Source organism: Crotalus tigris, unplaced genomic scaffold (genome assembly GCF_016545835.1).
Source record: "Crotalus tigris isolate CLP2741 ecotype Arizona unplaced genomic scaffold, ASM1654583v1 scf7180000017658.5313226, whole genome shotgun sequence".
Lineage (NCBI taxonomy): Eukaryota > Metazoa > Chordata > Lepidosauria > Squamata > Viperidae > Crotalus > Crotalus tigris.
Genome location: NW_024096545.1, coordinates 2590556 through 2617192, shown reverse-complemented (window position 1 = coordinate 2617192; position 26637 = coordinate 2590556). Strand labels below are relative to the sequence as shown.

The 26637-nt window shown below is 41.3% G+C and overlaps 1 protein-coding gene across 1 annotated transcript; it reads left to right on the top strand.

Moving 5' to 3' along the window:
* Nucleotides 1–722: 722 nt before the first annotated feature.
* LOC120304790 (SPARC-like) lies at nucleotides 723–26637 on the top strand. Its single transcript, XM_039335743.1, has 10 exons — nucleotides 723–872; nucleotides 13307–13376; nucleotides 14758–14808; nucleotides 16407–16491; nucleotides 18574–18695; nucleotides 19476–19596; nucleotides 21858–21991; nucleotides 22104–22252; nucleotides 24044–24192; nucleotides 25878–26637. The coding sequence occupies exons 2-10, from the start codon at nucleotides 13320–13322 to the stop codon at nucleotides 25904–25906; spliced, it is 897 nt and encodes a 298-aa protein (XP_039191677.1). The 5' UTR covers nucleotides 723–872; nucleotides 13307–13319; the 3' UTR covers nucleotides 25907–26637.

Here is a 26637-nt window from a genome sequence, read left to right as displayed (position 1 = left end):
ACAATATTGTGCTTTGATTTTCTGACCAAGTAAACTATGTATTTTGCTACTCCAAAAATAAAATAGAAGTAGTTTTATATAGCATAAATGTGTACAAATACAAATACAGATTGCTTGTTTGATCTAGCAACTGATTATCATAATAGTTGTAACTATTCTTTCTTGGAATAAGTTCCTAAATCTGTTGTAACGACAATCACAATGTTTTGCAGACCGACTGACACATTTCGCATTGCATGAGTTAATGGCATAATAAATGCTACTCTTCCAACAAGAATATCTATCTATCTATCTATCTATCTATCTATCTATCTATCTATCTATCTATCTATCTATCTATCTATCTATCTATCTATCATCTTCTATTGCACTCCTAGGTCTGTTATGCCTCATTATAAATATCATTCTCCCTAGACTGCAAGTTTTTCATTTTTAGAGTACCAACAATTGCACCCTCTTCTTTCAAAGCGGCCAACATTTTGGAAAACCTAAGAGAAAAAATGATCTCATTGGAGTACTCAATGGGGCAATAGTTTCCATAAAGACAGCAACAGCCTCTTTCTTATTCTCTATTCAACTTTACAGACTCTGACACCGTTTGATTGCTCTGGCCTATAATTTAGCTGTTGGCTGCAGCCTCAGAATATATTTTGAGAGGAGGAGGGGGTGGGAAGGGAAGAGAAGGTGAAAGCCAGCCCACTTGTAGCTGGAGAGAAAGAAACAAATTTGGAAAATAGAGGAGGAGGAGGAGGAGAAAGCAAGCTCAGCCCAACCACCCTCCAAACAGTTTCCTGTTGCCATCCTCCAAGACACTTAGATTCCTTCAGACCCTTGAGAGAGGCTGAAGTTTTCTCAGCTGCCCTGTCCTTGAGGTATGGCATCAAAATCTACTTTTCTATTCTCTTTTATTTTATTTTTTATTCTTTTATTTATTCTTCATTTTTCTTCCTTTATCTGTTATTAAGTAAAGGAGTACTGACAGGGCCCAAAACTAATATCTGCATTTGAAGAATAGCCTAACAAGAATAGCATTGATGTGTAAGAATATTCAAGTGTTTTCTTGACATTCTGTACTGTACTGCATGCTGTGCCTAACTTCTGTTTTGCTGCTAATTGTTTTTATTAATTGAATTAGTTTAATATAACATCCACTTTTGGCAACAATTATCAGTGCTCTTTTCTACTTACTGAATAAATAGGGAAGAGAGTAAAGTTATTTTCAGGCCAATTGCTACCCTGTATCTAGGCTGTTACAATTTATTGCCTCCTAATTAATTAGGACTGACACATGGAATACATTCCCAGGTACTGAAGAATAAACGTGGCAAGTAAACCTTGTTTAGGACATTTGCTTGGGCTATATTTGCTTTTTGAAAAAGGGAGCGGAAGACATAATTTTCTACTTCCATCTTCATCTTTATTTCTTACTGTTTTATTGCAAAGCAGAATTTATTTCAATCTGTATATAAGCGTATCCAAAAGGAAGCATGCAATTCATTGCCTTTAAAATTAATTGCCTCAGCATTCGTTCCTTGACTTTACAGGACTAAAGTAGAAAGAAGAATTAAATTGTTTCCCCTTTCCAGAAGAGTCTTTTATTCCCTCTCCTGCCCACCCACCCACCCTGGAAAAAAAAGGTTTTTGACAATTCAGTGAAGTCAAATTGTGTTATTTTGAAATGTAAGTGTCATTCTCTTACAATATAAAGAAGGAGGTTATGTTGTTTAGGGCATGCTATTCTCTTCCAGAGACAAAACATAAAAACAATAAATGCCACAGATTTAAAAAAAAAAAAAACCTATTCTGGAAGGATGGTAAATTGGACAAAAAAGAGTTGGGCAAATGCCTGGGCAGAGAGATGAAAGGAAATGCATGCAGAATACCATGAAACCCGTTTAGACAAAGCAATTGTGTGCCACATAGGCAGAGGCAGGAGACGTGGGGAAAGGGGAGGGAGGAAGAGATATCAACTTTTCACATTTTTGCCAAGCCCCACCCTCACGGGGAGAGAGAAAAAAATCTCTTCTTTTCTCTGCTATGACTCTTCTACAATGGAATGTCGGCTCCCATGGAAACCCTTTCAGGGTCTTCTGGTTCAAGAGATGCCCTGGCCTTTGTGACCACAGATGTGAAAGGAAAGGATGCATTCAGTTGGAGTGTTCTGTATCAAGGTTTTGACCCAAAATACTGCTGATTTGCTATACAGCATCCAAAAGACAGGACACTTCAAGTTAATTAAAAGAAATTATTCTACACCATCTATTATTCAATCCAAAGTTTAATTTGTGTCAAGGGTCATCAAGACTCAGGTCCGAATCTGTGTTCCATACTTAGTATTTCACGCTTAGATTGTTTTTGAAATGGCACATTAAAAGAGCAAGGATTACACAAACACAAACTGTAATAGTTGGAATGATTATCCTTTAGTAGATAAAGAAACAAAGGGTAGAAGCACCATGCCTTTAATTTAGATTTCATTGTGCAGGTGGTAATTTAATAATACTGTATGGTCATTTTCTGCAACAGTAAGAAAGGTGCTAATAACTTTTCCAACTGTCTGTGAGGTATAAGTGTGTGGTTTTTCATAGATAATGACTATCTAGGCTACCATCCAGTCCAAATTGTGGTTACTTTCCTAATTTTTGACAATGTTGGGACTGATAAAGGAGAATATTTGTAGCTCAGGACTGAAATGAGAAATGAGTGCTTTGTGCTCTATGAGCTTGGTTGTTCTCTTGCAGACATTTCATTATCCAAACTAGGTAACATTATTAATCTGCAAGAAAACAAACAAGTTCAGAGAGCACCAAGGACTTTTCAATGCTGGGACTTGACAGTAAGTCTGTTGAACAGCTGATTCTGCTTTTGTAGCATAAGAAATGCATAAAATAACATAATGAAAATTATTTGGAACACTACAGTCAAATTAAGCCCCATCTTCCAGTACTGGATGTCTTAAGAATACTTTTCACCCTCTAATGGTAAATCTGTGTGGGTCGTACCATTCAGTTTATAGGAGTGAAATTTTAGACACCGCTGGTGCTGCCAGATCATCCTTCTTTCCAAGAAATAGGACATCTCCCCAGAGGTCTTGTGATGATGCACAGATGACTGCTGGAACAATCTCTTTCTTCTTAGTGGGAGAGGCACTGGGAGAATAAATTCCTCCTGTCCCTTTTGCACAGCATGAGCAAGAAACTTTGACTGTAGCTTCTTCCCTGATGTCAGAAGCAGGGAAGATTGAATATGGCCATGCTGTATTTAAGCACACTGATTGCAGGGAAGAAGTAGGAGCCAGTGGGAAAACGTATGTTAATTGACCCATAAGAGAGTGGTACACAACTTTTACTGAGACCAAGACTTAAGTTCTACTTTGAGTTGTGCCCTGGAATTAAATCAAAAGTTTGCTTAATAATTTCTATCAATGAAAAATTAAAATTGGATAAGAAATTGCTTGAGGCCCCTGGGAGCCACATTCAAGATTTCGGGGGACAGGAACCAGCCTACCCTGTTAGATGGGAATTGTGCTTACTCTCAGGTAAGAGCCACTGAAATATAACCTAGAATTATCAATGAACTTTCGTGGAGGGTTTGCTCATATCTATGGACCAGCTTGCTGTTAAAAGAGGAATGCTAGACCAAGATTGACAAGGCTGAGGTTCAGACTCCACCCACTCATGAGGAATGATTCAGCTTAAATTACCTCAAGATGTAAAGAATAAACTGGGACATTAGGGAGGCACAGTATACACTAGTATGAGCTCCTGGAGAGAAAGAGGGATATGAATTATTTTTTACAAAATGCCAGCTAATATGGTTCCACATAATGCAACCCATTTGAACATTTTAAAGAAATCTTGGTCTAAATATACCAGAAAGAATTCCACAGTATGTAAGAATAATGTGCATGGTAAAGCAGCACCGATGTGGAATTTTAGAAAAGGATTGCTCCAAGGGATTTAATTTATTTAAACTAAAAACAGGAGAGTAAAGAGTGGGAAACGGATACATTTTTTTTCAGTTAAACTTTGGCTTTGACATTTAGGTATGTTTGTTAGCGGTTTCACATGAAATTAGATTACATATCAGTTTTCCAATTTTGTCCTGAATGGCAAATGAAAGCATCTCCTTTTTATATAATTAACAATGCAGCCCAGATTTATTCACAAGGGCCTGAGTTAATTCAACAATACATATTTTAGGGTATGTGTGGAAAACTGCAGCTCGAGCCTCTGGCTATAATTATGTACTTGCTGGTTACCAACAGACACAGTTGAAAGTAAAAACCTTTGGTGTGTCACTGTGAATTTTCAAAAAATGTCCACATCAATATAGCTTCAAGTTGGGATCCTTTTAGATTTTTTTCAATGCTGTATGTAATAATTAGTATGTAAAATATACCATCTCTCACTAAAGAACAAGTCCATTTTGCCACTGTTTTTCAATCAGAACGTTATCAATGCTTTACAGAATTATGCTGACTTTGAAAACAATTGTGCCCCTTATTACAACCTTAAAATTTTGCCCTCTTCCATTAAAATTGATCTACAGCAAATACTACTGTAAATTCAAAAGCTGAATTTCTTCCATGATTTTAGGACTGTTAATTACATAAAGCTTGACTAAGATTCTGCCATTCTGCTGACATTTCTAGGCAATGGTCATAACAAGCTATTTAAAGCTGGTGATTTCAGGCATTTCCCCTGCCTCTGAGAAACTTGTAAGTTTAATAAAACAATATACAGGAGAAATCTGAGCTAGAGATTTTGTGACTCCAGCATGGTTAGGAGATGAAAGAATGCAAAATAGGTTGTTCAAGATGTGTGCTAAAAAGCAGTTTCATAAGAAACAAATCTGGTAAAATCTAAATGGGTTCATTTCAATTTTATGTATTTTAAACCTAAAATCATATTCATATCTAGCCTAATTATACAGTTGATGGCATCTGAAATTCATTCCATCAGTTACTTATCCTGGAAATGAGGCAAAATTCTTGGCAATTCTTATTTTATGTTTATGGATTATGTATGATGTATCTGTGATCCTATTCAATAAAGACCACTCAGCAGTTGGATCTGATCTAGAATATGGTGCATGAAGAGTTAAATGGGCATACTTCAGTTTGCCTATGTAACAATGCTGTGCATACTGCACTCATTACCACCAGGCTTCCAGATGCTATTTAAGGTGCTGATTATTAATTATAAAGCACTTCTTTGAATGGGCCCTAGTTATCTGAAGAATTATCTCTCATCCATGGTTTATAAGATCTGACAAATTAAGCATGTTCCAAGCCTGTCTTTAAAACAATGCAAGCTGATGGGACCCTGTTTACCTGTTATGGTACCTACAGTGTGAAATTGCAACCCTCAGTGGTTTGAGTGATCCCAATCCAGCAGTCTTTTAAACAGACCTTGACAACTTGGTTTTTTTCCCCCAAGCTCACATTAGATGGGATAAGTGTCCTCTGAGTGTGATGGTGCTATTGTGTTAGCTTATATTAGTTCCTTGTTTATTCCCATTTTTAACTTGAATTTTGTTTTTATCTTGTATACCATTCAAGATTCCTGGTGAGTTAGTCAGCCTTCTAAATTTAATTTATAATTATAACAATAATTAAATAACCACAATAGTGAACACTAACATTTCAAATACAGCACATATTTCACATGGTGATCAGAACAGAATCCATCATCATAGCTGTCTAGATTTGCTGGTTAGCTAAGAACAAAATCAAACAAACCACTTTACAGTTTTAGTATAATTTTCAGTCAATGTAAAGTATTTCTTTTTATCCAAGTTTATGGAGAAGTTCTCATTTCCACAGTTTTCCAATTAGCAAATAGTATCTATTTAATGGAGACATGTGTGTCATTAACACAACTTGGTAATTAATACATGTTGAAACAATGATGACAAAGATACCACTAAAGTATTCTCTTACCTTACTCCCTTATTTAATAGATAGAAACATTAATACTAGACTAATGTGTAACATGGTGTAATTAAAGTCCTATTATAATAATTCATTACTATATTCAAAGATAATAATGATAAAGTTGTAAGTTACCTTGGAGGTCATCTAGTCCAACCCCCTGCTCAGGCAGGAAACCCTATACCATTTCAGACAAATGGCTGTCCAGTCTCTTCTTAAAAACTTCCATTGTTGGAGCATTCACAGCTTCTGGAGGCAGGTTGTTCCGCTGATTAATTGTTCTAATTGTCAGGAAATTTCTCCTTAGTTCTAGGTTGCTTCTTGTCCTGCCTTCAGGTGCTTTGGAGAACAGCTTGACTCCCTCTTCTTTGTGGCAACCCCTGAGATATTGGAACACTGCTATCATGTTCCTCCCTTGTCCTTCTCTTCATTAAAGTAGACCAGGGGTCAGCAACCTGCAACAGTGAAAGAGCCACTTGGATCCATTTCCCTCACAAAAAAAAACCTGGGAGCCGCAAAATGTGCACGCGCATGCGCACAGAACACAGGTCTTGATTGAAGAGAGGAGCTTAAGGCGAAACATGCGCCTGCCCTGCCCCCCATCCAGTTCTGGTATGAACGGCTCTGCAGTCCTGGCTTCTCTTCCCTTTGGAAAAGACTGCTCTCCCGTCACCCCGCGCTCTCCCTCTCTGGGACTTTCTTCTTGCTGCCTTTTGGCGCGAAGGTTCCAAGGGAGCGGAGGAGGAAGCCGACAGGGAGAAAGAGCTGCTGCAGTGAATGTTCTGAGGCAGCAGAAGACGGTCGCTCGGGCTCGCCTATCTCAGCCTGTTGCAGGAGGTTGGAGTTGAGGCTTCTGGTTTGCTCTGGGAGGGGTGCTTGGAAAAGGGAGGATGGGAAGCGGAAAGTGGGAGAAAGGACGCCTTCCAGCTCTCTGGGGTTCTTTCGCTGGGAGACGAGGAAGCAGCAGTTCTGCTCCGTGGGAGGTGGGAGCAGGCAGCCTCTCTTTCAAACTTTGCCAAGTGACTCCAGGAGCGAAGCGAGCTACGAGTCCTCGGAATGTCAACTTTGCGAAAGAGGGAGGCGATGGTGGGATTAAAATAAAACGGGGGGGGGAGGTTGAGGAAACCCAGCAGATGCTTACATCAGAGGGCCAGCAAGAAAGGCAGGGAGAGGAAGAAAGCTTTCGGGGCTTGTGCACAGACATAGCGGACTCTTTCTCGTCTCCTGACCTTGCTGCATCTCCTGTGGAGATCATTTGTAGCTCTCTGTGTCTCTGCCACTCAAAGCCATCCTGCAGCTTGATTCTTGAAGCGATTTCAATCAGCCCCATTCATTGCCAAGAATCCCCATGGAAGTCAATGGAGGTCTGCGGCGAATCAAAAAGCCAGCTGCAGCACCTCCACGTCCGTTGATTTGACCGGCTCAGCGGCCCGGGGACGGGCAGGAACTGATGCCCCCACTACCCACCGGGCTTGCCGCCTGGCCCGGGGAAACACAAGGCCGGCTCAGTGGCCCGGGTATGGCCAAAAGCCAATGCTCCTGTCGGCCGCCAGTGCCGCCCAGCCCGGGGAGATGCGAGGCTGGCTCAGCGGCCCGGAGACAGCCAAAAACCAATGCCCCTGCCAGCCGCCACTTTCGCCCAGCCCGGGGAGACGCGAGGCAGGCTCAACGGCCTGAGGACGGCCAGAAACCAATATCCCCGCCGCCTGCCGCCCGGGAAGATGCGAGGCAGGCTCAGCGGCCCAGGGATGGCCAAAAACCAATGCCCCTGCTGGCTGCCATTGCCGCCCAGCTTGGGGAGACGGGGGCAGGCTGAGTGCCCCGGGGACGGCTACAAACCAATGCCCCCGCCACCTGCCGCACAACCTGGGAAGACACAAGGCCGGCTCTACAGTCCGGGGACAGCTAGAAACCAATTTCCCCGCCACTTGCTGCCTGGCCCGGGAAAACACAAGGCTGGCTCAGCGACCCGGGGACGGCTACAAACCAATGCCCCCGCCGCCTGCCGCACGGCCCGGGAAGATGCGAGGCTGGCTCAGCGGCCCAGGGACGGCCAAAAACCAATGCCCCTGCCGGCCGCCACTGCCGCCCAGCCCGGGGAGACGCGAGGCAGGCTCAGCGCCCCGGGGACGGCCAGAAACCAATATCCCCGCCGCCTGCCGCCCGGGGAGACACAAGGCCGGCTCAGCGGCCCGGGGACGGCTACAAACCAATGCCCCGCCGCCCAAACACAGCTCCCCCGCCAATGCCCCTGCCGGCCGCACGGCCCGGGAAGATGCGAGGCTGGCTCAGCGGCCCAGGGACGGCCCAAAACCAATGCCCCTGCCGGCCGCCACTGCCGCCCAGCCCGAGGAGACGCGAGGCAGGCTCAGCGGCCCGGGGACGGCCAGAAACCAATATCCCCGCCGCCTGCTGCCCGGGGAGACACAAGGCCGGCTCAGCGGCCCGGGGACGGCTACAAACCAATGCCCCTGCCGACCAGCTCGGGAAGATGCGAGGTCAGCTCAGCGGCCCGGGGACGGCCAAAAACCAATGCCCCTGCCGGCCGCCACTGCTGCCCAGCCCGGGAAGATGCGAGGCTGGCTCAGCGGCCCGGGGAGGGGCAGGAACCGATGCCCCCGCCAGCTGCTGCCCCCGCTGGGCCTACCGCCCGGCCCGGGGAAGGGCAGGAACCAATGCCCCTGCCGGCCGCTGGCCCCGCCAGGCCTGCTGCCCAGCCCGGGGAGACACGAGGCCGGCTCGGCTGCCCCTCCGCCTGGTGCAAGTAAGCCCCCTCCCTCCTCCCCACTCACCCTCCATCTCCAGCTCTGCTCGTGCTTGGCCCACTAGGGGCCAAGCAGGAGCTTGCGGGAGGGCTGGCCCTTTCAGCGGAGGCTCTGCTGGGCCGCTCCCAGCATCGATCCTGGGGCTTCCCCGCGCGGCTCTCTGGCCACATGCACCTCGGACTGGACCAGCCCCGGAAAGGCCCTTCCTGGCCACCCTTCTCCCAGGGGGCAGGGCATCCGGCTGCAGGGCCAATCGGGAGCAAGGGGCAAATCTGCATCTGAGAGAGAGAGAGAGAGAGAGAGAGAAGGGAAGCACAAGTGCCTCTCTGTCTCTGTCTCTCTCTATGAAAATGGCGGAGAAGGCTCCGGAGCCGCAGGAGGTGGCTCAAAGAGCCGCATGCGGCTCCGGAGCCGCGGGTTGCTGACCCGTGAACTAGACATACCCAATTCCAGCAACCATTCCTTATATGTTTTAGCCTCAAATCTCCCAGTCATCTTTGTTGCTCTTATCTGTACTCTTTCTAGAGACTCAACATCTTTTTTAAATCGTGGTGACCAAAACTGGATGCAGAATTCTGAGTGTGGCTTTACCAAGGCATTGTAAAGTGGTATTAACACTTCACGTGATCATGATTCTATCCCTCTGTTCATGCAGCCTAGCACTGTGTTAGCTATTTTGGCAGCTGCAGCACACTGCTGGCTCATATTTAAGTGATTGTCCATTAGGACTCCAAGATCCCTCTCACAGATGTTAAATATTATTCTCTACATGCTCCAGCTTCTATATTAGCATGATAATTCATCCATAATTGTCATCTACCTGTCCCCAGGTAAATAACAATGATGCTTAGGAGATTCAACTGGCGGTTCCTAGGTAAACATTTCTTTCATGCAAACTGTCAAAGACTGAAATGAAGGCTATGGAAAATGGAGGATAGCTTGGGGTCTTAGATATGGCACCACATTTATTACTTAAGCAATCCACTAAAGACACTTGTTTTCAGTAAGGGCAAAAGCGGATCCACATGAAGTTATAAAAACCTAGATGACTACAGAAAGGGTACATGGCTCAATTATAGCTATTCTGACAATCTACGGCAGGGCACAATCTGAAGTCCAACCGTTCACACAACTTTTTCGGTATATTGAAGCTTGGTTTTGAAGTTGATATGCCAACTTTAAAACTAGGAATTAATCCAAAAAGAAGAAGGGGAAAGAGATTCTATTTTAATGGGGGAGGCAGATGATATATCTTGAAAGAGAAAAATGGAGAAAAATAACACATTAGCAAGTGAGATGATAGAGAAGTGAATTTTAGTCATTCAAAGCTCAAAAATGAAATTTACTCTTCCCTAGAGAAAAAGAGAGGAGGCAAGCTACTTAATACCGAAGAAGCAAATAATGCTGAGCTTAGTGAGAAGAAAGAATAGGGCTTCTGTTAAGTGGAGCACAGTTATTACAGAAAGAGATGGACAAGATTTGCAGCTAATGAAAGACAAAGTTTCTTGCATCAAATCTATCTATGTTACCCTAATCAGCCACAGAAAGAGAACAACCTTTTAAGATAGTATCATCATCTCTATGAAATAAACTTGAACTCCACTTAACAATGGGCAAAATCTACAATGGAAATTTGCAGCAGACTCTTTATTGTTCCCAGCCTAATACTTTGAACAGCATCAATTGTCCACCCATTTTAATTTCCCAGAGTGGTCCTGATATAATACTTCTCTGAGAAACTGGAAAAGTTTCATATCAGATAGCTGGATTATTTCCTCCCACAATAGCAACCCAGAATTTTGCTTCAAACCCCCTGTCCCAATTTGCAGCCCTATTAATACAAAGGCATTTAGCACTGAAGGGCAGCATTCATGGATACCTGCATGAGGACTGTGAAACAAGCCCTCATAGCAGGAGAAGTACGCTATTGTATTCCACAGGTTTATGGCAAAGCACTAGCCAGACCTCTCAGCCAAAATATCTATGCAGTTTTTTCTCAAAAATAAGTTAGTTGATGAGGCTTTTCTTTATATTTTGTTTTTCACATAAATGCGCTTCCTGTCTCCGGTGACAGATGTTTATGCAGGACTTATTTGCTCAGACAACCTTTCTACCTCCAATCACAACAAGTGGAAGGACTTAGCATTGACTGGTGTGTTGTCTGATGGTCTCAAAACTTCTAGCGCAATGCCAGGCTATGAAACCTGGTATTTTCTGGCATTGGAGGACCCGGCACAGATCTTAGCCCGGCATTGACAACTGTTTCTTGAAGGGTGCTGTTTTCTGAACATCCACCCCCTTGGCTCCCCATTCATAGAACTCTCCTGCCTTGGTTGTAAATACAGCTAGAAAGCAAGGCAAATATGCCAAGCTTCCTGGAGCATAAGAAAAGCCCTTATAAATCTGGGATGAAGGAAACAGCCAGATTCAGCTGTACTTTTCCACCCAAAAATGCCCTTGGAAGGGAAGAACTAGTGACCTCAGCTTCAGGTCTTGGCAATGATGGAAGATGCTTTCCGCAGTCTCCAGAGCAAATAAAGGAGAGAAAGAGGAAGGGACGCCATGTACTGAACCGGGAGTAAATAGGTAGGAGTAAGAAGAGGAATGAATGCATTAAAGCGGAGCCAAGGAAAAGGGAAATAGACACTCGCTGCCCCTGCCTGTAAAAAATCTGGATCTACGATGTGGATCTACCACATTGCCGGTTACAAAGACAACCACACTACATGATTTCTATTTGGACCTATTTATACTCCATGCCTTCTGGTTAATACTGTGCTCTAAATGTAGGCACAAAATTATGAAATAAATCAATATCTAGGCAGATTGTGGCACAAACCTGTACTAGCATTACCTTGTTAAAGGTAGCAGAAACAAATATAACTGTCTAAGCAAGTTGCAAAGGCATTTATAAGTATTGCAACACATTGTCTGGCAGAGAATGCCTGCCCTTGACCTGTGAGTGGCTAGCATGAGCATTTTTGTTATTATATTATTATTATTACCAAAGCAGTTTCACCATGCGAGGTTCATCTGTAGATTCACAGTGGGCCCATTCAGACTCTTGCATATGTGGTAGACAAAGCAGACATTCCTCCTTTCCAGTTTATCTCATTTTGCATTGCAAAAGATGTACATTGAAAAAAATAAATTTTGTTACTTGGATTTGGAACAAATACCACCATGTGGAGGGATTGCGCCTCTCTGCCAGCAATTCCCTAGAGAATGATCAAGGTTCAAGGCATGAAGCCTTGATATTAGTAGCCTGTAGATGGAACCAGCACAACAATGGAATGTCAACTGTAGATAAGCAAAACATTTAATCTCTCAAGATTTTCTTTCAATATTTCTTTTTGGCAAAAACCAAAAGTGGGCAAGCTTGAATACCATTATTGCAAAAGAATAATAATACAGATTTCCACCAACATGCATGGATTTTACATACAGCCAAGAATAAGAAGTCACATACTTCAGTTTGTCATATTATGCATTTGTTTGATCTGAAATGGAACTTTTTATTGGGAACATTGACTCCTGGAAAAAGCATACTTCTGGACTTCAACTCCCAGAATTCTTCATGGCTGGCTAGGGAATTCTGGTGAATTGTGGTCCGCAGAGTTGCTAATGTTGGACACCCCTGAGGTAGAGGAAGAGAATCAATGCAGCTATGTTCTTCCTATTTATTTTCCATTGCCTGCCTAAGAGGACCAAGATAGTCTTAATAGGTCAGTAAACAAGAAGCATTACCGAGTATGCAAATGCAGCTTTATTCCAGTGCATTTTTTTTCTGATAGCACGGGTGCTTCAGATTTCTATTGGAATTAGTAATTATCTGCCACCTTTCCTCAGATGGTTGAGATTCAGTTAGGAACAGAAAGATCTGGAAGGTTGATCGTTGGATAATAGTGGAGCATTTCTCAGCCCTTTTTTTTAATGTGGGCTTTTTAAAAAAATAATCTGGACCAAACGAGGGTTTGGCAATTTGGTGTACAGGAATTATGGTGTGAATAAATGCAATTGTTGGATTCCCAGATATAAGTAAAATATGATGTAATTGTTTTTAAAAAAGACTCCTACCTCATACAATTGCTGCATATCCCAAGATATCGATGCCTGACATTAAAATGGTATGACAGGTGACAATTTCCTGGGATTTTTGCTATTATAAAGAAATATTTTTATTTTCATTTTTCTGACTACCTTAAGCACCACTGAAACACCTTAATGGATCACCATTCCAAATCACAGATTGGGACAATATGCTGGGTTGGCTAGTTAGTGGTTCGGGTTGTCTTGTAAACCACCTTAGATGATAATCATAATGGGAAATCATGGCAACAATGGGGGGGGACGACAACAACCTGACGTTGTGTGCACAATAATGTTATCCAATTTTCATCTTTTATGCAATGATATAATGGACATGACATTGTGGCATATACTGTATATTGCCTTGAGTTCTATGGAAGAAGTGGGTATGGATATTAAAAATGAAAGATTCAGATTCAAAATACTGATTACTGTGAAATATAAGGGAAACAATACGTACATACTTCCCTCCAACTTGCAAAATAAACTATGGTTCTTTTTTTCTCTGTAAACTCAGATTTCAAAGAAAGATGCGGGCCTGGATTTTTTTCTTCCTCTGCCTGGCAGGCAAGGCGCTGGCAGTTCCAGTAAGTATCATCTTTAGCCCTAACCCCCCTCCCCCATTTTCTGACTGTTATAGATGCTGAAGTATCAAACTCTCCATGCTGTACAGTACAGTTGAAAGTAAGCACGCCAAGTCACCTCACTGCTCTAAACACTCAGAAATAGACCAGCACTGAAGATCACTCTCAGCCTTCCTACCCAACCACCAAAGCTTCCAACTTCTGCTGATTAATTTTTATCCAGTTATATCTCAGGCACTTTGCAGTCTAGTCCACCCAGCACCAATCAAGGAGTTTTGTCAATGCATGACAAAACATAAACTTTTAGCAAGATAGTTATAGCAATTCTAGCAATATATTGATTCTTTCCTTTAGTAAATATATCAGATATATATCAATATATCAATATATATAAAAGTACATACCTATACTTTAAAAGCTGTTCACTTCCAAAGTAAAAAAGGACATAAGTGAAAGTCATTGAAGGCATGATGCAAGAAAAAGAATTATAGCTAAATCTAATTTAGACTACTACCATTCACTATGACTATGCCACTTATTCTTGCTTCTACCAAGTCCATATCCCGATTAATTGTTATGTTTTCTTTAAATTTCTAACCTTTCTCTTTTTGATGGTTTCATCAGCTTTCATCATTATCTAATCATGACTTTCCTAGTCTTCACTTTCCTCTGCTGTCATTCTGAATCCTTCATTCTTTCTATTCTAAGTCACTCATTTGATCCACATTAATTCATCACCTTCATTCTTGACCCCCTCTCTTTTTCTTTTACCTGTTCCATCTTCGTTCAATTTATTATGTTTCTTATGACATACCCAATATTATATAAAAGAACAGGCAGAGCAAACATAACCCTACCATAAGCAAACTACTTCAAAGTCACATTTTAACATTTTTCAAGTTATACTTGCAGCCTTATCATTAATGAAACAGTAAAATATCCTATAAACTCCAATATTATAACCAGTATAAAAACAACAAAGATAAGAAATCCCCTGAGAAATAAATGCGTGCATTTATTGCCAAGAGAATATGAAGGAAACTTAGTACTGTTTATATGAATGCATTATGGCCAAGGAGAATTGAGTACCTTCAATTTGGGCTTTGCCTCCCAGAGAGGAATTAGATAAGGAAATTCCATCTTTCAAAATAAGGGGTCAGGTGCTCCAAGAAATACTTGGCTCCTTGGTCCTCATTGTGGCAAAGGAAATCAAATTAAAATGTTTATGGTATCTGTTCAGTGAGGGATGAGGGCAATACAGAGGATGTACACAAGCAGAAGAGATATTCCAGCAGTAGGAGTAGAATTCTAGCACAAACCTGAGAACTCCGAGTAGAAGTCATTGTTCTTTAATTCCCTGTTTTTCTCTCTCTCTCTCTTACAGCAGGATGCTCTGCCGGAGGAGATGGAAGTTATAGAGGACCCTGCAACACAGGTACAGAGTAATGCAGGGCTTCCCCCCTCTCCAGCTTCTTTGATGCTCTTCTTTCACGCGAACATCCCCAGGAGTGGGATGGGGAATTAAATAGCTCTAAATTCTCAGGATAGAAGGTAACAGCAGATGCATTCTGCTCTGGCTGCTACAGGTTTCCTAAATGCAACTCTTTTGCTTTCTTCCACTCACTTCTACCTACATATCACACATATACCAACATACTAAACTCTTGTAGGGTGATGTGCTCCTATTGAGAGATCTACTTAAGATACCAATTCCTTTTTTTTTCAGTATACTTGTTTTTTTCTTTCCTGACCACAGTTGATTATATCTATCCTTCCAGTCAATCAGACTGCCATAGCCATAGCCACTAAACCTGCTCAGCCTTGACTCGGCTGTTTTGTGGCTAGGTCCTCTCCACTCGTTTGTTTGTTTTTACCCTCCAGCTTATTAACACATCCCACTTGAACATGGTTGGCACTGTTTTGGTTTGCCTGAATATAAATGCCTAGAACAGCGGTTCTCAACTTGTGGGTCGGGACCCCATTTGGGGTCGAACAACCATTTCACGGGGGTCGCCAAACAACGCAGTCTGCCACTTTTTCCCCCCTTTTCCTTAGCTGTGCTACTCCCTTTTATTCCATTGGCTTTTGAAAGCCAATAGAATAGACTCTCTTGAATAGAGTCTATTCTATTGGCTTTCAAAAGCCAATAGGAATTGTTCAGGCTGTCTCTGCCCTGCTGAGCTCATCAAAAGTCCCATTCTGCAAACGGTGCTGTACCAGTTGAGTAGTCCTCGACTTACGACCAGTTGGGGGTCGCGGCATTAAAAAGGTTGAGAACCACTGGCCTAGAATGTTAGAATATAAAATAAATGTCAGAAGTAAAGAAATACACGTCAGAAATAGAGTAAACAAATTGTTTGCCTACAGCAGCCGCTTTTAAAAATTAGTTAGTCTCACTTAGATGGTCACCTATCTTATATGCCATAATATTAGGCGACTCTCAACAAAACCAGTGAAGCAGCAATAAAAATAAACATGTCACCTGTAAAAGTAGGCATCAGGAATTTTTTTGTTGTTGTTTTTTGAAAACACCAACAGCTATGACCTAAAATAATACCTTGCTTCTTAAACTTTTGGTGCTTTTTGTAAATGTGAGGGGTGTGTCTGCATGTGGGTACTTTAAATATACTAGAAGGCAGCGTTCTTCACCCTGGCACCTTCTAAGTGTGTTGCATTTCAATTCTTAGAGTGCTAGTTGTGCATTCTATAGCCTAAAGCAGAGGTCCCCAACCTTTTGGCACTAGGGACCAGTTCCGTGGAGAGAGGTTTTTCCACGGACTGGAGGAGGCGTGGTTTTGTGTAATGCCTGCATCTCCCGGATGGGGCTTTGCTTGTTTGTGCGGCCCGGTTATTGGCATGTCGCGGACCGGTACTGGTCCACGGATCGGGGGGTTGTTGCAAGCTCTCAGAGTCATTCAGAGGCAGGTGGCATCCATATTGAATAAATAAATAAAGATGGCTTCCAAGTCTTGGGTACAATATCCATCCGTCAGACCCTAACTGTAATTAATCTCATTGTATCTATTCATTTAGGAACCAGTTGGAATCAACCCAGTCCAGGTGGAAATTGGCGAGTTTGAAGAGACCACTGTGGATGTTGAGGAGATTGTGGCTGAAAGTACGTGGCTGCATAGCTAGATTCCTAAGATGTACTTATGTAAAGTATTTTGTGTATATGCAAGATCTACGCATCTGTAACAGATACATACATTTTATGCACATAAGATATCAAGAGAACTAAAACTGGCATCTGTCACCATGACATATGCAGTAAGCCCATTCCTAGAGGGAAAAACCTCAAACCAATACAAGAAGAAAAAAATAAGACATATCTTTCCATTGTCAAAAAAGAAGCCACATTTGGAGTGGAAAGAAATACGTTCCGGGGTGTTCCTTTACATCAGGAGCCCCTCTTCAGATTGCACAGTGGTGTTACATTCACTATTAGTCTGATTGGGAATGAGAATCAAATGGGAATCGTTTGACAAAGAAAACATTTCTCTCTCTCTCTCTCTCACACACACACACACAGAGAGAGAGAGAGAGAGAGAGAGAGAGAGAGAGAGAGAGAGGGAGGGAGGGAGGGTTTGATGCCCGCTTTCTCCTCATATATGGGAAGATTCATAGAAAAAATCTATGTGGCTGCTAAGCATCGAGAAGGACCATGGCACACAGTCTGTCATCAGTCAAGCAGTTAGAAACATTTATGTTGTAATCCCATACACACATACACACATTCCCCTTTGGAACAGCAGAGAACTGAAGTGCATACATTCCCATTCATTTCATTTCATTACACGATTCTTAGTGACTGCACAGTTCAGTTTTTCTCCAGGACAATCTGTCCCTAACCTGGTTTTCTCAGGTCTTCCAACAGTGCACTCTTCACTACTGTAATTGAGTCCATCTACCTTGCTCTCTTGCCTCCCACCTTTCCCAGCATTGGAGCCTTCTCCTCCAGAGAGCTAGGTCCTCGCAGAACACGATCAAAGTAAACTTGAGACTGGAGTGCATAAGAAGTGCATAGATTTTCATTCGGGGCTGAAAAGAATCAGGCAGATTATTGTATCAGATCTGGAGTGTCAAGAGAGTCAGGTGATGGTTAGGAAGAGTTCCCCTCCCCTTATACTGTGAATGGCATTTCAGGTCCCAAATCGGGCAATCAATGTGTCTCTTTACATCTCCTCAGAGCAAAACAAAATGATTTAATTGCAAAGAGAGTAAACCATGCAAGGGGCTTCCATTTCCTTCTCCTTTCTAGTGAGTCAAAGGTGAAACAATGAAGTATTCTCCTCCTGGCAATTCACTATAGATTGCTGATCACCTCCTCCCATTATCAACAGGAAAACACCAATCCAATCTTAATCTTAGCATATTAATTAGGTGATAAACTACGTTTATCACTTCGTTTTTCCACCAGTTCATTTCCTTCTAAGGAGTTGATGATACTACTAGCTATGGGAAAGAGTGGGAGAGACTCATGATAGGCCTCCACAGCAGTGCAGGTTGCCCATTTATATTTTAAAGAATTTTGAGAGGAAGAAATTGACTGAGGATGGATATTGTCTTTCTGAGACCAATCCACACTTCATTTAAATAGCTTAATTCATCTTTTGTTGAATGTTATTAACTGATTAAATGAGAAATACTTGAACCACATTCAACCAGAACTTCACAAATACATTAAATCAGAAATTCTGCGAACTTTGTAGAACCACAACTGCTCATTGTGAGTTTCTGTAGGCAAAGGAAACAACAAGGCTAGAAGTGAGTTTGTTCTTGTTTTGTCTGATCAGGTTTTTGTTTTGTTTTTTAAGAAAAAAGTGCAACCCTTCAAATTCTTGGGACCTTCTGGAGGATCTTAGTTTGAGAACCCTACGTTAGATGCTTTTTTTGAGAATACAGGGAGACAATAAAATTATACTCTCACAGAAAAATTTGCACCATTCATGACAACCACATATTGGTTTTGATTGGTTCCGGTAGTTTCCATGTTGCTCCAATCAGTGATAAATGCAAACAACTTAACTGGACCTCACAATTTCCTGCATAAACATTCTTAGGAGACTCTCCTGCATCTGATGAGCCAGCTAAAGCCTGAGTGTGGTGGCTATGATTTTGTCATGACTAGTCCTTCAATTTTTGTGAAGCAGCATTGGCCCCTTTTTGTTTCTAAAGTGGCTTCTCTGATTTTCCTTAGACCCCTGCCAAAACCACCACTGCAAACACGGCAAAGTCTGTGAAGTAGATGAAAGCAACACTCCAATGTGTGTATGCCAAGATCCTTCCAGCTGCCCAACCAGCACTGCAGTGTTTGAGAAGGTAAGCAAAAACTTTAGAAACAACACAAGTTGAGTAAATATATATCAGTAAAAGAAAAAAGAACTACTTCAACTATAGTGAAGCTGAATTATAATTACATATTCAAGATTGTAATGAATTGCATGTCAGGTTCCCCAATGAAAGCTGATGTAATTACTGTATAGGCTACTACCAGTTCTGCCTTTATTAAAGAAACATGGGGAGGATTGTCCTTTAGCTTTGGAGGAAAAGGGATCATAGTAGGAGGATTTATCTGGGCTCATGCAGGGTAAGATTATGAATGGAGGCCAATTTGGTTGGCAGTACATAATTCTGTTCATTTCTGAACATCTGCAATTTTTAATCATCACTCCATCTTTATAGATTGAAGAAGGCAGATGAGAATGGGAGGCAGTGCTTACCAGTGGTTCTCTCTGTGTTGGATAAATAACAGAAGGCAACATTAGGGGACTTTGACTCTACCTTTTGGGATTTGTTTTGTGACCCACCACAAATGTCTATCTTGAACCTCATACTCTTTTAGTATGTATACAGTATGCAGCTCTTTGGAAAGACCATTCATCATTTGGAAATGCAGTGACATCAGTGAACTTTCCATTTTATTTGAATTCGGGAATGTGAGCTTAGTCCTTGAAAAAAGTCCCAATTGCATTTTGAGTCATGTAATTTGATAGGTTGACGTTTAATCTGAGTAGACTTGTTGATTTGTTGTCATGGAGTAGGAGAAAGACCATGGTCCATTTGGACACTTTTTCTAACACAATAATCTTTTTCGCAAAGGTATGTGGTACTGACAACAAGACCTATGACACCTCCTGCCACTTCTTTGCCACCAAATGTACTTTGGAGGGCACCAAGAAAGGACACAAACTTCACCTGGATTACATTGGACCTTGCAAAGGTGAGTTATTATCCTTAAGAGTGGAACAGTCCAATTAGAAAGTAAATTCTTTCAGAATCTAGGGACTTGACATTCCTGCAATCTAAGGAATTTGGAACTACATGGGGGCCATATATAATCAACACGGAGTGCATGGGTGGTTTGGATAAAGGGTATCCTGCTGGTTTTCTGTGCCAGTTGGAAAATGATAAATCGTCCAATGTTGAAATCTAACCTTAATCTATTCTTTGATTGTGACAGTTTGTTTCCTTAGCTCATTTATTCAGCGATAGTTCCTAAAGGTTAAGCCTTATCCCCTTCCCGCCATTCATTCATTTTTATAAAGGTCATTGTGCATATTGCCAGAAAGACTTTTCTCTCTCTCTTTGTTCAAGTAGCAGAGTCCATTGGTCAGCCTAAAAGCATGGCATTCAACTTCTCCCCAATCTCAACCATTTGAATTCATTGTCAGGTTATATAATAGACTTGGGCAGACTTGAGACAGGCAGGGCCTAGCCCTACCCAATCACTGCTTTTTCACTGTACAATACAAGGAGAAATGCAGTGTTGTCGTCCATATTTGTATGTCTACCTGTACAATTGGTACACAGCAGTGATTGTGATATAGCTGTCTATAGGTCTATCTCTATAGTGTTCCGGATTGTTATAACACTACTATTAGACACTAAATATTTTCCTAGCCTTACTTAGCCTTGGCACAGATATTTCTGGCTATTTTCACAATTAAAATTTAGGACCATTAGAGTGGAGTTCCATCTGGTCAGAACAGAGCATGCACAATAAAGATGCTTTCACCGTGATGTTCATTGGTAGAATGTTTTTTTACTTTTGGCACCGATGGCTTTCATTTTAAATCAAGAAGCAGCCTCTACAGCTAACACAGAGATATTGACCACATCACCAATCTTCCTATTTGCTAATTGACCTCAACATACTTTAACGTTAACCTGCAACATCTCCCTGTTCTTAATGTCTGCAGATGTGTAACTCTTTCTCTTAGTGTGTTCCATATATGTGTGAGTTTGGAGTTAGAGAGCATGTTCAGCCACTGAGATTGCTCAGTCTCAGCCAGCCAGTAGCTGAGCACAGACAATGCCAACACATCAGTGCTTAGTCATTCCCTTTCAAACTGTGAGTGTATTGTCCCCAGAGTTTCTAATACTCCATGAATTAATATTTGCCTTTACAAATAAAGCAAGTAAATTTTTAGCATTCCCCTTCCCCACACATACACATACAATTCATGGTTTTAATCATATGCACTTAGGTGCAATTGTCTGATGCTTTGTAAACCATTTATTCTGATAGGTGGCTAAAAGGGAAAGTCATTTAAACACACACACACACACACACACACACACACACACACAGGCTTCAAAGGTCATCAGTGACGCAGAGGGAATCTTGTAAAAGCAGCTTTCAAGCAACTTTGTTGAGGGTTTTCCCTTATGTGTGATAAAAGAAACATTAACTAGGATCTGGGTGGTCATGGCAGGCAGGCTCTCCAAAGTAAAATTAACCTAAGAAAAGGATGGTTTCATTGCTCTAAAGCAAACAGTTTTTCTTGGGAAAGAAAGGAATGGTAGCTTTGGAAATCTGTATCCCATGAAATGAAAAGAATTTCAGGAATCGCTCAGATTTAATGGACTTTAATACTACATTTCTGACTTGGAGTATTAGATTCCACCTCCTACTTATTACTATTCCTTGACTTTTAGTTAAAGGGGAAATCTTTAAACCTTTTTTAAAGCAAAAGCCAGGTCAAATCAGTATCATTGTAGGTTGCTAAATTCAACTCTAAAATACCTTTCAGACTGGTTCAGAATACTGAAAATAATGTCTGGAGAAAATTGAAAAGATAATCTCTCTGCAATGTAGAAGTTATGGAGCATCATTAACAGACATGGAAAAAACTATTGACCAGAATGGCCATTAAATGGTGCAACAGTGCTGGGGAAAGGGAGCAATGAGTTGGAAGGGTGATAGAGGGTAGAAGAAACAAGTGGGAAAAGGATTGTGCTGCACATCACAATGCCAATGTGATCAACTGCAGAGGTAAGGGGATGTAATTAGAGTTACAAAGCAGTAGCATCTTTGCCCTACCACAGAATTGCAGCTGGTCTCTAATAGCCTTTCTGCCATTTATTAGTTGGGAACAGTGGAAAACACCAATCAGTGTGTCTGCTGCTGAATACAATAGCTCTTGGGTTATATTTTTAATAAGTTGTGCCTGGACTGATGGGGCTCTGATTGCATTTCAGTCATTCCTGCCTGCCTTGACACTGAACTGACTGAATTCCCTCTGCGTATGCGCGACTGGCTGAAGAACGTGCTGGTCACCCTGTACGAGCGGGATGAGGACAACAACCTGCTGAATGAGAAGCAGAAACTCAAGGTGAGCAAGAGCCACACCTAAGCAGAGCCCCACAGTTTATGATGCCTTTCTTATAAAGGGGTGCAATCAATATCTCTCCCCCCACACACATACGCTATATTTTGCTGACTAGGTGAAGAAGCTCCACGAGAATGAGAAGCGTCTCGAAGCTGGCGATCATCCAGTAGAACTCCTGGCCCGTGACTTTGAGAAGAACTACAACATGTACATCTTCCCTGTGCACTGGCAATTTGGACAGCTAGACCTGCATCCTGTGGATGGGTAGATACTGCTATTCTTGGCTTATGAGAAACTTGGTATAGACAAGTCCCATTAGCTCATTAACAAAATTAGACCTTGGTTACTATTGGTTAGCCTTTAGCAAGGTGGGGCTAAAACATTCACCTGGGAAACAGAAATCAAGACTCCAGTTTAGTTTAGAGATTACAGGTGAAATCAAATAAGATAACAGGTAAAATTAATCAGTGAGTTAGGGTACTATTAAAAAAAAAATCAGACACTGCTCTCAAATAATGACAAGTTGTTCATTATAACTGATTAGTGCTTTTTTTCCAGGATAATTAAATAGGATTTTTTTTTTCAAATCCTGAGATGTATTTCATTTTAAAAATGTTTGAAGATCTTATCACAATATATAGAGGGAATAAAACATAGTCTGATGCCAGACTATAAAGGATCCAATGCAGACTGCATTTACCCTTTAAATATTTAAGCTGAGATTAGGCATAAAATATTTAAGGTATCATCATAAGGAGCTTCTTTGTAAAGATGTTGATGGAAAAAAGAGATAATGGAAAACTCTTTGTCCCATAGAACAGGAAACTGCACATTATACTCTGGAAGGCTTAGTGATATATATTATCTAAGTGAAACATATAAAAGAAGAAAGATGCAAGATAATAGGAGATATAGACAGTTAATTTTTCTTTTTATGCCTTCCCCCCCCCAGTCTGTTAATTTGAGGTAGAATTTGGGCGACTGGATGGAGCTGAGAATTTACTGCTCTTCCTGACCTCTATGTGGAGTTTGCAGCAGATATTTTTTCTTTGCACCCTAAAACAGAAACATCTGCTTAGGATTGAACTCTCAACGAGAGTGGGAGGCAAGAATCTTAGTCACCCAAGTTGTAGCCAGAAATGGACTTGAATCTCGGTTTCCTTAGTACCTTAATACTTTAAGCACCATGCCACACTGACTTTACGTTCCTGTATTTCAGTCCACTCTTTTAATGCCAGTTATTATTCAGGATTATTCAAGCTGTCCCACAACACTGAATTATTTTCAGTTTCACTGTGGTCCTTTTTCAGTGTTGCTGCAAAATTGCCCATTTTGAGTAAGAAATAAAAGGAAAGTGATTAGTGAAGCATCCAGTAAGCCTAGCACACATAGCAAACTTTCAGCTCTCTTACGGAAGAGAAGTTGGGGAACATGAGTTGAAAATCTTAGCCTTGTTTTCTTTGATGGTAACTTTTGACAGGAATTTCAGGGATTCAACCCTGATCCTGCCATTCTATCTTATTCATTATTCTTCCTTTCTTCTATTTCCCAAGCCCTCCTGTCAGGTACAGACAAGCAGGCCCACACTTGTAGAGTTCAAACAAGCTACTTTATTGTTCTATTCCTATTCCACAGGATTCTCCCCAGACTGGTAACTTTGACCTGGGAAAGAGTAAATAAGGCTCAAAGGCATGGGGAGGGGGGGTATCAGACCTTGCCCTCTTATATTCACATACAATTCCAGACTAATCTCCCTCTTGGGAGGATTGCTCTCCAACACTTCCCAAGCACAGTTGTATATTCTCCATCATCTGCTCAAATCTCATGCTCAAAATGTTTCGGAACTCCCGAATAAAAAAGATTATAAGGCAGAAGTGTAAAGCAAAATGGTGCAATCATTGTCTTTTTCGTAAATGCTTTTCCAGCTCCAGGTTACTTGCTCGGTAATTTTATGCAATGAAACTATGCTGGGGATTCTTTCAACCATCATGCATGCCTTGTCTATGAGATTTCTTGGAGTTGTGGTAATTGTGCCCACTTTGATATTCCTTTCAGATACCTGTCCCACACTGAACTGGCCCCACTTAGAGCTCCCTTGATCCCTATGGAGCACTGCACCACTCGCTTCTTTGAGACATGTGATCTAGACAACGACAAATACATTGCTCTGGAAGAATGGGCCAACTGCTTTGGCATTAAGGAAAGTAAGTATCACATATCTGTGCTGACTTGGGAGTATGGTACCTCAGATGATTAGGACACTGGGTTGGCAAGCCACGTTCAAGACCGGTGTGCTTCTGTGGAGCAGGGTTGAGCTCCCACGTACTTCATTCCAGCTACTGCCAGAGACCTGACAGTAGTTCCCAACAGGTCATCCCCCTGAGTAATGGTGATGTCACTTGCTAATCTTTTCAATCAGAAAGTGCCTCAGTGCTTCTGACGTGAGTGCAATGCAATCTATGTTGACCACAATTGAAAAAGGGAGAGAGGAGAAGTGGCCTTAATTCTAAAATCTCTAGAAGACTAGCTGTCCAGAAAATTGCTGATCTACAGTGCAATTTTGAGCATACTTGCTCAGCAGTAAATGTGTCAGCCTTATGAAACTTACTCTAGATAAGTGTATATAGAATATCAACCTGAGAAACTTTATGAACTGGAATAAGTGATGATGCTCTTAATGAACACTGATTTTAGTGATCACTAATTAGCTGAATTAACTAATTGGAATTGGCTGAAGCTCTTAAAGACCATTTTTCTTCATTTGTATCCCAGCTTTCCTTTAAGAAATTCAGAATACCTTATATATAATTGGCTTATAAAGGCAGTCCTCATTTGTCTAATGATTGTTCGCAGTTATGACAGTAATAAAAAAGTAACTTTGCAACCACCCTCATATTTATGACCTTCATAGATTTCTAAAACAAAGGAAAGCTGAAGTAAGATCATAAGCAAAGTCACAATTTCACTTACCAACCATTTCGCTTAATGGCCGAGTTAGTATTCCCAGTTCTGGTTGCTAAATGAGACTATCTGTAACCATATTAGGGAGCTTGCTTAGCTAAAACTGTTTAGCTTTAATAGTAAGACTGAATCATATATACCTTTAGAATTTCTAAAGGTTCAACATTTTTTCACCAGTCATTCTTCTGTATTCTAACTAGCCAAGCATTCCTATTCCTCAGTATGGCTCTAAAAACCTCTTTCTAAAACAGCAGTCTATTAGCCAAATAGCTTATAATGCAGTGATGGCGAACCTTTTAGAGACCGAGTGCCCAAACTGCAACCCAAAACCCACTTATGTATCGTCGGGTGCCGGGTGGGCGTGGCCCATTGGGTGGTGTGGCCCATTTGGTGGGCATGGTCCATTGGGTGAGCATGGCTGCAGTAGTAACGGCAGACTGGGTGGGACTAAAAAGTTCAATCAATTCAACTTTGCAAGAACTTTTTTTTTTCCTGCGAGAAGTTGAAATTGATTGATTGACTTAACCTTTTTTTTTTTTTTTTGCACATGGCGGCGGAGGCCTAAAGCAAAAAGGTTTTATAAAACCCAGCTGAAGGCCTAGGACTGGGGCAATGGCATGCATGCCCACAGAGAGGGCTCTGAGTGCCACCTCTGGCACACGTGCCATAGGTTCGCCACCACTGTTATAGCGTTATTCTCCAAGCTAATATCCTCCAGATATCTCTTTACAACTCTGAACACAGTGGGGTAGGAATTCTGAGAGCATTAACCACTGCATCGGGTTGGTACCAGTTTGGAAAAGACTGTTCTTTAGATAACAGCAAATGTAAATCCTAGGAAAGGCAACTGAATCACATAAATGTTGTGTAAGATAGTGACAGTAAGCATTTTTTCTTACGTGACGTCTTCCTTTCTTTCTTTTTACAGAGGACATTGACAAGGATCTTGTCATCTAAATTTAGCAGCTTCTTCATCTGTATGCACAAGTTGTGTTCTTCCATTTTTACAAGTTGAAGAGTGTTTTTTCTTTATCGGGGACAAGGTGCTAATATAGGTCTAAACATATACATTAACGGTGCTAAAAAAACAAGACAGAAAGTTGATAGTAGCTTAATCTATACCACTAGATCACTTTGCTCACACACCCATTGTGCATTTCTGTTGACCTTTTAATTTGATGATACTAGTACAGTAATTAAAAAAATCTGTTCCAATTTTCTACTCCTTAGACTATTTAAGTTGGCTCTAGTTGATAGACTCAAGACTATTAATCCCCTAATTTTAAAGAAAGGCAAGAAAGGAAGATAAACCCAAAAATGTGTGGAGAGACTGGGCTTTACAAAGTCAAGTGTTGCAAATGTTTTATGAAAGTTTAAGAAACCTGGATTTTATATGATTGTGTAGTGGGAATGGCAAGGAAGAGGATGGATCAGAACTGAAAATTCAGAAAGATGAATTTGTAAATTTAACAGTTCTTTGAATGTAACAGTAATTGGGCACAAATTCAAAATAACATAAACACAGAACAACTGAAGTATTGGAAAGTTTAAGATCTTGTAACCCTTTCATCCTTCCACCCTTTAAAAATAAAAAGTTAAAAATGCTTCTGCTTCACAGCTACTCAGTGACTGTATTGCTTTTTGCTGTGTTTCTATGTCTTAAAAGTTAAATTTGGTGCTTATCAAAA

What these genes read in the sequence shown, in the direction of transcription:
- LOC120304790 (XM_039335743.1), top strand. Translation starts at nt 13,320, where the DNA reads ATGCGGGCCTGGATTTTTTTCTTCCTCTGCCTGGCAGGCAAGGCGCTG. An exon ending in GCACTGCAGTGTTTGAGAAG is followed by an intron (nt 18,696 to 19,475) that starts GTAAGCAAAAAC and finishes TTTTTCGCAAAG; the next exon opens with GTATGTGGTACTGACAACAA. An exon ending in ATGAGAAGCAGAAACTCAAG is followed by an intron (nt 21,992 to 22,103) that starts GTGAGCAAGAGC and finishes TTTGCTGACTAG; the next exon opens with GTGAAGAAGCTCCACGAGAA.